The following is a 14,593-nucleotide window of genomic DNA, read 5'->3' on the forward strand; positions in this document are numbered from 1 at the left end:
ATACTTGCGTTCGGGGAATCCCCTGATATTTTTTTCCTGCACGCATATCTGAGCGGAAAAGAAATAGCAGGGATTTTTCCCGCACTGTGGGAAGTGACTCTTTCGGACTTAAAATGCTTGTGGAAAAAGAGTTGAAAGCACACGCTTGTAGAGATAATTTTTCTTATGGGTAATTCCATCAATTCTATAGTCATAAATTGGGTTCCCAATGACAAGTAATTATTTCAAAAATCTTAAAGATTATGATGAATAAAACCACCGCCTTTCGATAAGTAGCAGTAAATTAGTTTTATGCAATGCACTAAACTAGGATTTCGACGAACGAATAAAAAAGCACCGCATATATTTTGCACATTCACTTAAGGAATTCCGAGAACACGGCCCACCCAAGCACGATATCCCGATTACCGAAGGCCCTTAACCGATTCTCGACATGCTGTAAAAACTCGCGATGGCCATCTCATCGGCCCGAAAAATCTCCACTCGCCAACTCAGGATGGCTTAATGCAAATCTGTAAAATCTGCGGGCCATGCCAGTTTGTTCCTTTTTTTATCAGGAAGCGGAAGACGATCTCCGAACTTGCAGATTGGGCGGGTTCAATTCACCCGCTGCAACCAATTTGGAGGTTGTTAATGCCGATTACTACCCATTACGCATTCTTCGGTAAAGACCAGAGAGAATCAATAGCTCGGAGCCTGATTGCTACCAGACAAAGATGGTCTGGTTCGTCTCGGCTGTACGAGGAATTCAACGAGATTCTTTAATCGAATTTACCATCAAAGGGGTATTCGATCTTTAATGATACGTCTTATGTTGAATTGATAGGGATACCTTAGTTTTTATGATGATGATACTCAATAGTGGTGCTCCAACACCACTATTCTCCTCAGCTTCAATTCTACAGTCTGCTAACATGAACTGTCTTAAGAATTTCCAGAACTCAACGCTAATTTTTGTTACCAAACTTTGCAATAAAGTAACAATTAAATATATTCATTAGGATTATTGTTGTGTTGTGACAATTTCTATCTTATATGATACACCAAGACAGAATCTAAAACACCACACAATTCTGTGTAATCTACTGATTAATATTCTATGTCAAGCAGCACAATATCAACATTGTTGTGACAAACAAAATTGATCGATGTGGTGTACAACTTTGCTTCCGCCGTTTTGCAATAGATGGCTGTAGCGGTGAGTGGTATTCGAAATAAATAGATCGTAGATGTCATAGAATAAACATAGGTATTTCTAAACCTAACACCATCGAAATATTAGTCGATTTGTGTCCTCATAATACATTTTTTCTCGATTAAACATGTCAGCTTAAGAGCCATATTCTCGTTATTTGCGGGAGGTTTTAATTTACTGCTTTAATATGAAGAAATCTGTGGCTGAGGCTCATCGAATGCTCTCAAATACCTATGATGAGGCCGCTATTAGTGAAAGAACGTGACAAAAGTGATTTCAACGCTTCAAGTACGGTGATTTTGACGTCGAAGACCAGAATAGCGGTGGAAGAGAGAAGATTTTCGAAGATGCAGAATTGGAGGCATTACTTGATCAAGACTCGTGTCAAACGCAACAAGAGTTCATTTGGAGTGACGCAACAAGCCACTTCAAAACGCCTGACAGTCAGGGGAATGATTCTGAAACGAAGAAATTCTGACTGGAGACGAAAAATGTGTTCATTACGATAATCCCAAGCCGAAGCCATCAGAAAATGTAGTGTAAATTCTGTTGGTTGATCTCACATATTGTTTTTCGTATTGCACCAAAAATCTCCTCTTTTGTGGTATGACGATCCTTGCTAAATCATTTTCTTCAGAATTTGACGAATCATAACCGATTTTGAAAGCAATTGGAGGAACAGATTTGATCGCAAATTACTCATCTTCAGTATTTTAACATGTGTCACAGAATTTTGCCAAACATCATCGTCGAAATCATTAAAAACCTGTCTCATTTTCTCGATGACTGTAGAATTCTTCGTCGGTGTTTCATTAAATTTACACAAACTGCTTTTAATAACTCTCCAAATTACTTCTATTGTTGAGATGTGGAAGATGAGTACAATACCCAGCAATAAGAGCGATCAAATTGCCACGCGGCAGCAGGTATACTATTTCGGGCAATGAAAGTGACCAAATCGACACATACTATTTCATATGACGATCAACTAGCTTACTGGGATCTATCGTACTGGTAAAACATTAAATTCCCTTCTGATCCTGCTGCCTAATAAATTTCTGGTAATTGAATTGAATTGAAACCTCTTGAATAATAGAAATATTCTGGTCTATTCAAGGGAGGTTAAATAGTCACACAAGTCTCACAACGGACTGAAACTGAGTAAAAATGATAATGATGATTTTATCAATACTCCTACGGACCGCACTAGTCTATGCGGTCATAAGGAATTGAAATCGAGGAATAATATCCTTCAAACATTAGCTGGTTCTTTATGGGGTGCTGATGCCACTTTTCGTATGGCAGCTTTGGTCTTGTTTTTTTCTACTGCTGAATACTGTTGTTCTGAAACACTAATTTTTTTCAGTAGTCTTAATAAAGTTTGGTAACGAAGCCTACATGCATACATGAGTGCAATTCTCTTCTCCTATCCCTTCCAAAGAATTTTTAAACAAACAAAAAGAGACTCGGAACTCCAGTAGATCGAACACGTGCCTTCAAATGCAGCCGACTCAAATAGTGTAGAATAATTGAATGGTTGGATTGAGCTCGAGTTTCAAGAAACAAATAACTATACATTTCTCCTCGAATAAGCAACACAGTAACTAAAAATACGTCAATAAAAAACAATCAGAATTCGAAAACAAACTTTCCTGAAAGTTGCCGTTTTCGCGACTCCTAAAAAAAATCGTATCGACCGATCGTGTCGAAATACTCAATAACCGTTGTATTTCTAGCTCGGAGGACCGGCGAAAATAGAAAGTGTTGAGAAATGGAATCGCGTCTATATTGTTGTGTTAGCTAATCACATGTAGAAATAAACGTCTATTCTCGGACACTTCGAGTCATTTATCATATTCTCTGGTTCTTTTCATGGAAAATTGAGATTTCCACTCGGTGAGGTTGTTTTTATTTCCGTTTTCGGGATAGCTTCAAGGGTGAAAATTAAAATTTGTATGAAGAATGGCAATTTGAAATCACGTGTGCAATTTTATGTTTAACGTCTAAATTCGATTCGCTTTGTTGAAGGTCTTCACATTTAGTTCTATCAAGGAATGATAGATGTAGATCTCCATGTATCCAATCGTTTCTGAGGAACCATGGCTCGTCAGCATGAAGTGCCATGGAGGTTTCATCCTTTTTCGGCATGTCGGATATTGTGAACAATGAGAGTGACTGCAGAGATCCTTGCGGAACTCCGGCCGAGAGAGCCCTCTCTGAAGACAGTCGGTACTCCGTCAACTTCTGTTCTAACTAAAGGGTGTTTTTTTTTAAAGCTATAGAAATTTAAATTGCAATAAAACAACGATGGATTATTCGATTGATTTGAATTTTATTTATCCGCAAGATAATCTTGTGGCATTACATTTTAAATATGATTTCTGGCATATGACCGCCACGGCTGGCTCGGAAGTAGTCCAATCTGGACGTCCAATTTTCGATTACTTTTTCCAACATTTGTGGCCGTATATCGGCAATAACACGGCGAATGTTGTCTTCCAAATGGTCAAGGGTTTGTGGCTTATCCGCATAGACCAATGACTCTACATAGCCCCACAGAAAGTAGATCTTGGAGGCCAATTCACAGGTCATAAAACGTGAAATAGGCGGTCACCAAACGTGTCTTTCAATAAATCGATTGTGGCACAAGCTGTGTGACATGTTGCGCCGTCTTGTTGGAAACACAGCTCCTGGACATCATGGCTGTTCAATTCAGGATTGAAAAAGTTAGTAATCATGGCTCTATACCGATCACCATTGACTGTAACGTTCTGGTCATCATCGTTTTTGAAGAAGTACGGACCAATGATCCACGGATCGAGAAAAGAAAAATTAGTGCGAAAACGATAAACTACATGAACTGCTTGCTCATTGGGCCGCTTATGTTGACCGTGAAATGGTCAAAGGGCTATATAAAAATCACGAACAGATAACTTTATTTAAAGTAAATTTCCACAATTTGGGAGCTTTCAACGATTCATGATGCATTGCCTCAACCTCACCGAATAGAAATATCAACATAGTTCTACATTTTTTTTTACAAATGTTTTATTTACCTTTCAAAGGTATAATATATACATTAACTAAATTAATCATTTAACTTCTTTCACTTGGAGACCTGGGGGAAGGGACTGTTTAAGTTTTTCAGCCTTTTCCTTATTAATTTCTGCGTTTGTTGCTTGATCGTTAGATAATTTCTAATGGTTTCTAAGATCAACAGAACAGCAAGTGAATCACTTACCGTTCAGACTTTTTGAATTTCTTTCTCTTCAGTAGATTCGATATCGCTCATTTTTAAATTATGAGTGAAGTCAGCTAATTATTGAACTTTAACAATCTACAATCAACAAGCTTTCATCACTAAGACTACGCCTTCTATTATACTCCTACACATCATTGAAATTAAAGCCACGAAAGACTATTTTGATTTTTTGGATGATTATTTTTTAGTTTAAGTAAAAAGTGTGTCTATCATGCAAAAAACGTTATAAGTATCTCGAACTTTAGGGATTACCGATCTCAGACAATAATTGAAGTTTTCGCTGCGCTCCTCCTTCAAACTATTGCCTTCGGTCGGTAAAATGTCCTTACCGTTCTCAATACTTATATGAATCTTTACATATTTCTGACAAAACTTGAGTGAATGTATCCTCAAAAAAGACAATCGATCCACAACTGACGTGAAGTGTGATTGATGAACCTCGAGAACATCACAGCATAATGCATCCAGAAACAGGCCCGAGGCATAAATTTCTTCGGTTGGCAAGATGTTCGCCAATTTCACGGTCGTATTAAACATTTGTTGTTCGTGTCAACAATGGCGGACATTTATGCAAATGCTTTGAGAATATCAACTTTCATTCAGATCGTTTCATTCCCGCACCGCAGTTAATCCATCAGATGTTTGACGAGTTTTTTCGTTTCATTCGGATTTTCAGGAAAATTTCTTTTATACTCCTTACAATATCGCTAACCGAGCGAAAAATTATTCATTTATCATTATTTCGATCTTGGGGAAGCATATACATTGAACTGGAAGAACAGTCCAGTAAACTCGAAAAAGTTTAGAAACAAATAGGACATCTGTAGCTTCAGATCATCCGCAAATAGTAAAAATGGGACGAGTCTTATATTATTAATGAAAATCGAGAACAATAATGGCTCTAGGTGACTTCCCTGGGGAACGCCTGACGTCACGGAAACTGGTGCTTTTCGAATGAGGACCATTGTCAAGTACAGAAGAGCTCACGCGTTTTGACTAAGTAATTTCATTCACCCACTATACAGGGTGATTATATACTCGAGAGAAAAATTAAGGAATCTACACAGTCTGATATTCTCAACAAAAAATGTGAAATGAAGTGTATGCCAATGAGGATTTATTTCTATGTCATTAGACAACGTTTCTGTATGTCATATTAACAGCGCCAGGATTTTCTACAGACCATACATGCTCATTGTGGCAGTAATTTATGCCATCTCGAGTAAAAGCAGCTCCTCTCTGAATAAATTTTCAGAGCCTCTCTGAATAGATTTTCATTTTGTTTATGCTGCCGAAGAAGCAATGGACAAAAAGCAAGTCTCTACCTGTGATCTCTTGAGTGCGAATTATGTTCTCAGATTTTCTTTTTGTTTGAGGTCCGGAATTTACATTCCCTTCGCCTCTAATTTCAATTCTCCTATTTTCTGCTGTTGTCTGATCAGGAGGATTTCCTTCCTACTTCATGTCACTTTTTTCTTCTATTTAGTTCTTTGAAAGAGGTTTTTCCTATTATCGGTCTTTCTTACTTTAATTTGTATTATCTTTCTTAATTCCTTATTCTCGTGCTCTTTCAGCGTCTCTATTGTCTTCTTTCTATGCTTATTGACTATTTCTTCAATAGTTTCAATTTTCAGTTCTTCTCTGATTTGTTGCTTAGTTATATACCATGGGGCGCCAACTGCTGTTCTTATTACTGAATTTAGAGTACTTTGCAACTGATCATTATTATTGTCCTTCGTATTGTACCAGGTAACTCCTGCATACGTAATGCTTAGTATTAGTACTATTTTTATTATATTCAGCTTGTTTTCTAAAGAAAGTTTACTTCTTGGGTTGAGCAATGGGTACAATCTGCCGTGCAATTGCCTTGTCTTTTTTCTGTTTTCTTCTATCTGTTTATTGAAATTCATTCTTTCATCCAGTATTACTCCCAGATATTTTGCTTCCTTTTTCCATTCTATCGTCTGGTTTTCTATTTTGACGTTTCCTGCTCTCTCTTTCTTTACTGTTGTTCCTCCGAAGTAGATTGCAACTGTTTTCGATGTGTTCACTTTGAATCTCCATTTCTTGAAGTATTCCATCAGTGTATCTAGGTCTATCTGTAGCTGCCTAGTGATTGTTTTCCGCATTCTACTGTGATAGTATATGGCGAATTATGTACCTACTTTTTGTTTATAAAATGCATACATTCGGTTTTCAAGGTTCTCCTAGCAAATCTTTGGGACACTCTCTTATCAAGATTATCAGTTTGTATAGTTACGCCCCTTAATTTTTCACCTCGAGTGTTGAATCAGCCTCTCTCTTTATTGGCTAGATTCATTAGACTCGCATTATCCAACTATCCATAACATTGTTATTGTATTATCTTGTTACAAATATTGTAGTATTGGGAGTAATTAAAATTTGATTGTTTTTGATGTGAAGAGAGCCTGAATCAAAAGCTTCTGACAATTAGTCCAGTTAAACTTCAAAACTAGGTAGGTATATAAAACCTACATTTTATCTAGTTGTAGCTGACTCATGAACCATGACAGGATATATGTATATGAAAATAAGAAGTATGAAGGTTAAACCAATACATACGTCATATTGGACCTGAATAATATAATCACAACCTGAAACTGTTATTCGCGAATTTTATGGGCTTTATCTGGAAAATCCCTTTGGTGTTCATTCTCGGAATCGACCTGATCGGGAGATCTCAAATAAATGATGAGGTATAGATGATATAAACATATTTTTATTGATAGAATTGGCGGTCAAACGTGGGAGTTTTATGTAGATCGAATTTCAAAGCTGACCGATCGAAGGTTTTGCGATCTTTATCTGAGCCAGCAGGACTTGATATCTACCGATATGTGTATTTAGTCTACGATTCTGATGATATGTTGGGAAAGAGAATAGGTGTATGCGAGCATTTGCATTTTGGAATGCATTTTCAAGTCGATTCTTTGACGAGATCGATGAACTTTCATATCTATATTTACATGACAAATGATTGAAATTCTTGATAATTTAGTGCGGAATATGATTTAGCGTTTCCATATGCTTTTCGTCAATATTCCTTCATCATGAATCCCTCAATATTTGTTTATAATTTTTCTATTCCTTGAAAGTATCGAAATGTAATATATTGAACAGAGCAGTACCTATTATTAAACCTTAAAGACCAAGTTTTCATCAATTGAAAATTTTGGGATGATCTTTTAGAAATGCTGAATATCAAGATATATTCAGCAGACGATCCTCAAACAATACCAAGAACAAATGTCATCCTAACATTTTGATTTCCAGAGAATAGTTTGCTTCTCCATTGTAAATGGGTTGTTTCACTCTCGGTTTCACTACTATGCAGCTAAAAGGACTATTCATCATTGATCGCTGAGGTTTTTTAATTTTTCAGTAGTAGTGACAGTCTTTATTTATGGTTTACATGACTAAGCGGAAAACATAACTGCTTAGCTGTTTTGCACATACAATGTTTTATTTTTAATATTCGTTTATTATTTCGCTATTTTTTCATTGCAGCTATTTCATCAATGGAGAGTGAATGGCACACTCTCCAGCAAGTCTCTTTACTCTGAAGTGTGAATTATTGACATCAACTCTAAGTCTTGAACGGTGTTAGCTGAAGTGGCATTTTGAACATTTTTCAATAAAGCTTTGCTAAGGTACTTCGTGTCCAGTTTGCTTCCGTCGTTTTGCAATAGATGACTGTAGCGGTAAGTGGTAGACGAAATAAATAGATGTTAGATGTCATACAATAAACATAACGCCCTCGAGATATTGGTCGATTTGTATCTGCATCATAAAATTATTTTCGATTAAACATGTCAGCTTACTAGCCAAATGCCCGTCATTTGCAGGAGGTTTTAATTTTCTGCTTTAATATGAATAAATCAGTGGCTGAGACTCATCGAATGCTCGCAAATATCAATGGTGAGGCTGCTATTAGTGGTTTCAAAGCTTCAATAACGGCGATTTTGACATCGAAGACCAGCATAGCGGTGGAAGAGAAAAGATTTTCGAATTGGAGACATTACTTGATCAAGACTCGTGTCAAACGCAACAACAATTGGCAGCATCACTGGGAGTAACGCAACGAGCCATTTCAAAACGCCTGAAAGTAATGGAATTGATTCAGAAACAAGGAAATTGGGTGCCATACGAGTTGAAGCCGAGAGATGTTGAACGGCGTTTGTTCGCTTGTGAACAGCTGCCTGCAAGGCAGAGATGGAAGTGATTTCTGCATCGCATTGTGACTGAAGACGAAAAATGAGTTCATTACGATAATCCCAAGCGGCCATGCTTTCACGTCGACGGCAAAACCTAATATTCACAGTTCCAAGATCATGCTCAGTATTTGGTGGGTAGTGTATTATGAGTTGTTAAAACCGACTGATACAATCACAGGCGATCATTATCGAACGCAATTAATGCATTTGAGCCGATCATTGAAAGACAAACGGCCGCAATACAATGAGATGATAAAGTGATTTTACAGCATGACAATGCTCGACCCCATATTTCGAAAGTGGTAAAGACATATTTGGAAACGTCCTACCCCACCCGCCGTATTCTGCAGACGTTGCTTCCTCGGACTATCACTTGTTTCAATCACGGCCTGGCTGATCAGCACTTCCGGTCTTATGAAGAATTAAAAAATTGGATCAATTCCTGGATCGCTTCAAAAGATGACCAGTTTTTTCAACGGGGGATTCATAAGTTGTACGTATTACCAGTTTTTCACAATGAAGCCTCGAATTTCGAAAAAAAAAGCCGAAAGCAATGTTGTACGCCTATGTAAACAAATAATGAAAATAAAACATTGTATGAACAAATAATACGTAGATACGTTTTCCGCATAGTAATGTGGCTCATAAGTAAAGACGATCAATACACCTAAATAAAACCTAAGCGAGCAATGAAGAATAGCATTTTCAGCTGCAAAGTTTCGAAAAAAACCATTCAAAATTTTTATAATATTACTCTTGTAGCTTTGATCGCTATATATTCAAAGTTGGGTGCCAGCGTTGACCAGAGTCTTCTGATCAGCTGACATAAAGGTCTACAGAAACAATACTAACAATTGCAATCAACCGGTAACCATTTCTCATACATTCAAGTGCCTCGGTCTTTGTTGCAGGACATTATCACATAATAGGTAGGTACTTCTTCTTTGTCCATAAGGAATTGTGACATCTCATACACAACATTATTATACATAATATGAGCATACATACTAGGAACTTATTTAACAAAAAATTCAAGGTCGACACATCAATGTTCGTGTTCTTTATATTGTCGATATCAATGGAATCAATAATCGAAAAGTTCATACATACTCCAATGTCTAAAACAAAAGGAGTGTCCATACCTATTAGCTCCCATATAATGAATACTATACCATTTTTTTCTTTCGATAAGATCAACGGAAATCGTGAGTAGAATCGCGGAACATTCATATTAAAAGGAATTGCATGTGGTAAGATAATAGACTAATAGGTCGAGGGAACGAATCGATTACAAAAGTCGGATTAGATAATTGGTTAATTGGACATCATATGTAAAATGAAATGAGTCGACAATAAGTGAGTCTGAGAAGACCTTTTATTGGAGATGATTTCTTGGTATCCTTCGGTTTCTCCGCAGTATCTTCTCAATTAATTAGTCAGTAATGTTGTGAAATAATTAAATAATTAATATAAATCATGGAGGTATGTAATACATTGCTTTTAGTATATAATTTTCACATGAAAAACTCATTACTTCCAAAGACTCTTAATTTTAAGTGATTGTTTGTATACCCGAAAAAATTGAAGAAAAAGATAAAGAAAAACTCACCATTCCATTACAAAGTGAGACGACCACATCAGATTCGGAATCGCCCTGAACACTTCCGGTGTAGTAACAGTTATGAAGTCCAGTGTCTTCCAGTTTCTTGTGAGAGTAATTTTCTTCGACGTTGCTTATCTGGAAAGACAGAAGAAAGTTAGGAAGTGTAATAATTCCACTACATCAGTAATTCCTCCATTAGCACATCTCGATATTCACAGAAATGTGCAACACGGTAAAATGAAATCAGGAACTTGGTTTATCTGCCATTTAAACTTATTTTTCTTCGAAAATCAAAACCTTGGGGAATCTACTTAAGTAGTGCTTGACTTTCGGATTTCGGAGGTTTTTTTAAGTTATCTATAATGTTTTGCTTGACTTTAAATAGACTTTGCTTCGAATGCAGCTATAACCCCAACTGCTTGATATAACTTTCTGGTAAGAATGAAATTACCAAGAAAAAAAACCTAGGCTGGTACAACTCTCACGGTGAATGGAGCTATGATTAATAATTTTTTATGACCGGAATTGGAAGATATTGACGTGGACGACGTCTATTTTCAACAAGACGGATCTACTTGCCACACGAGCAACGAAACCATCGCAATTTCACAAGAAAAAATTCCTGGCTTATTCCATAAAAATTGTATTAAATTTAATTTGCTGCATTGCTAAACTTCTATCTGAGAATGGAAAATTATGTCAGAATTTCGATATTTTGCATTTCTTATTAAATAATTGCGGAAATCAATGTACACTTCTTCATTTTCTTAGTGGAAAATTTTTTGTTACTAAGGATGTTTTAACCGAAATAAAACCATGTATTTGCATATTTGTATTCTAAAGACTGAATAAGAACATTGACGCAAAAATTTAGTTGATATCAAATATCAATTGCCGTGCACACGAAAAGAAGAAGAATAAGATCAAATATCAAGATTTATATTGATGGCCAAGCCGAATCTGCAGAAGGTTCCATCATTTCTTGCGGGTTATTTATTAATTATTTTATCGTATCCTATACTTCGAGATAGCACAAGTGAGCCAGACAACAGCTCTGTTATTTTATGCTTACTCCGGAACCAGAAATGTGTCACCTATAAATAACCAGAAGTAATAATAGTTAATCCACAAATCAAACTCTCCATTAGACCGTTCCCCGAATCAATTCATTGTTCAGATACAGAAAACGAAGAAAAAAAACAGAAGACAAGAACTTTCACCTGTCACATCAAATGGCGTTTCCGAAAGAAACGTCCAAGTATAAATGTCATTCTATCTAACGTCCATTAGATACGCTGACCGACAGCGCAAAAACCCAATCTTCGTACGAAACATTAACTACGCCTCGAATGCGTTCGCAAAGTCCGGCAAAAAGATTCTAGTCCGAAATTTGCATAAAGCACAGGTGTTCCGAGATAAACGCGCGACATGAACAATCCACCTAAACGCGGAGCGATCGTAAATAAAGGAACCTATCTGCGTATAAAGCGATTAAACGAAATGCATCTTTGCGTAATATTCGCATCGATCGACGATAATGAGGCGATATGACTCAATTCAATGGTCGAAAGCAAATGGATGAGCATCTCTCGGAGACCTTATTTCCATACCCGTTCGGTGTACTTCCGTAACAGGTGCACAAGATCTGGACGAAAAGTATTCATTTCGATGTTTGAATCTACCAATGCAAAACAATACAGAAACAATGTCATAAATCAATAATTTCTCAGGAAATAAGCTCGCCGATGTATCACTTTCAGTTTTCTATTACCACTAGTGGATTTGCTGACTGGAATGTTGGTACTTTCGCAGCTATGTTCAACATATCCTACGATTTCAATTTATTATTAATTTGACGGTGTAGTTTTTCTTTGGTTCGTTGTTTGCAGCAGATTCTTAAATATAAAAAGATTGTCCCTAAATTGCAATGTTGCATAATATTATGGATAACATTTCACAGAATAACCAAACCAAGATAGATCCCTTTGTTTATACCTATCTGTTTTAGTTTTTTACTGTTTACTGAGCAGAGTGAACCGAATTGAAGAAAATAAAAATGCAATCGGTATTTTCAGAAACCCAAACTTCATATAATTAGGTACTTGTTTATTTATAAAAGTTATTCTTTATGTATTTTGAATACACAACAAATCACATATAGAAAAAATTTAAAATATGATAAAATCAATAATTTCGACCAAATAATGAAATATTCCTCTTCGGATGCTCCATGACCTTCTGGGCAGCAAGACCAATCGGAGAGCATTCATAAATTGCACGTTGGTATTGCTGCAGGGTGCGCGAATGGATTATGTTGGTCATTCTGATGGATCTTCTGGCTGGTTAGTACAGGGTCTAGCGAAGGTCACTTATCATATCATAGTCGGCTTTTGCGAACGGTCAAAAAGGACCGCAGGGCTTGAAGTAATTGCAATTCTATTTATAGATGTTGCAATTGCACAAGAAGATCTTTACGTCCACATTCGTGATGGTTTTTCAATTAGTATTTCCAGTACCGCTTGGTGATAGAAAAAGGAAAGTTGGGCGATGCAAAAAATGATTCTAATGATGGAATCATCTGTTTGTAAGATAAACCAAGAACGTTTTTTTTGTGAAAGTTCGAAATCAAAAATTCATTCCACAAGAACTTTCACTGCTTACGCTAGTTCCCATGAAATTTTTTTTCAATTTCAAAGTATGTTACACAGTATTTTATATTTTGAATATAACGTTATGTAGTAGTAAGCTCTATTATTTTTCCTCTACTGTAATCTGGACCAAAAATTATGCACAGCAATCTAATAAGTGGATAAGATGTAACTTCACCATTTAGATATTTACCAGACGTCTATAAAGAAGAAAGTCGGGATGCCATATATTGGATATCAAAATGACCAAACTGCTTTTAATGTCAATGAAGAGGTGGCATGTTGCACAGTCTTGGAGATACTAGGATATTTGCTCAGAGCCTGAGAATTCATATTCCCTGAATAACTGAGCGAAAAAATATGTTTCGATCTATACTTACATTAGAGGGCTTCTTCTATCCTCATAAACATGATGACGAATCATTAATTTCGCCGATATTGTCTTCTAAATCATCATTTTTGGTTCAGCTTTAGTGTTAGTTAGTGTTACTCATCATAGTACCATCAATTTAACTGATTACTTGGAAATCAGAGGAAATGAAGAGGCCAATACGATTGCCAGAATGGGAGAACGAGCATTTAATGGTGCAGAACCTTTCTATGATTCAGGTAAATGCATTTATGAGAAAGGATCTCAGTAAAAAGACATCAAGAATCACCTAATGATAATGGGTTCATTCAAAACTGATGAGATCAGATTCTGTGAGAGAGGGAAGGAACTCCTGATCACCTGTTGCTTCGTCATTGCAAGCCAACACATAAATGCTGTGGACCAGAATTTTGCAGAAGTGAAGATGAAACCTCTTTGAAACCATACCAGATACAAGTGTCCATCAGAACTGTGGAACTGAAAGGCGAGCTGTAGATGTTGCACTGGTGGAAACAATATACTTTAAGATTGCAGTGTATAGTGTAATCCCTCTTACAATCAATCAACAATTTTATCTATATTTCTTAGAAAAAAGTCTCAGAGAAAGAGATGTTGTTGAAGTAAGATTTCTTCAATGAAATTTAGTCTACTAGCATACTTAGTGAAATCTGAATCAAGTATTTTTCATTGTTTGGGATATCATGTTTTCGTGGGGATTATTAAAATTCTGATGGACGACAGACGAGAACTTCATTGCAGTACAGAACTTGGAAACATCCTCCAATACTTTACCAACTCAATTGATCCTCTCTCCTCTTCCCAGCTTTATACCTGGGTTACCAACATAAAATCATATTGTCAAACCGTGAATTTCTTCTTCCTTTTCTTATTCTCTGAGTTGTATGCCTACGCAATGGTATCATGTGCCTGCACACTAATTATGTAGGGATGAGACATTCTCTATTGTACCTTTCTGAGAACCCTATGAATGAGAAAATTGTATGCACAAGTACCACGAAAGACCATTGTTAGACTAATGCAGGTACATTTATATTAAGTATGATGACGACAATTCCAGCTAGACACAGATATTATGTCTAATTGCTTTTTGTCACCACAATTGCATCAACTGCTAACAAATGGTCATGAACCATATCTTTTGTATTGAATTGTAAGGTGATCATGAAGTGTCCAGCGAAGATTACAATATATTTCTTCTGTTGAACTATTACATGTATTCCAATTATATGCAGAACGTACAGCCAACTATCAGAATGTTG

At 36.4% G+C, this 14,593-nt stretch overlaps 1 protein-coding gene across 3 annotated transcripts in view; it reads right to left on the reverse strand.

The window, feature by feature from the left end:
• The window catches only part of LOC123674481 (A disintegrin and metalloproteinase with thrombospondin motifs 9), a 278,970-nt gene that overhangs the window by 114,943 nt on the left and 149,434 nt on the right, over positions 1-14,593 (reverse strand). For all 3 annotated transcript variants that reach the window (XM_045609366.1, XM_045609364.1, XM_045609365.1), the window contains exon 6: positions 10,302-10,430. In XM_045609366.1, the coding sequence (XP_045465322.1) occupies positions 10,302-10,430 (129 nt within the window). The remainder of the gene's footprint in view (positions 1-10,301; positions 10,431-14,593) is intronic.

Source organism: Harmonia axyridis, chromosome 3, assembly GCF_914767665.1.
Source record: "Harmonia axyridis chromosome 3, icHarAxyr1.1, whole genome shotgun sequence".
NCBI classification, from domain to species: domain Eukaryota; kingdom Metazoa; phylum Arthropoda; class Insecta; order Coleoptera; family Coccinellidae; genus Harmonia; species Harmonia axyridis.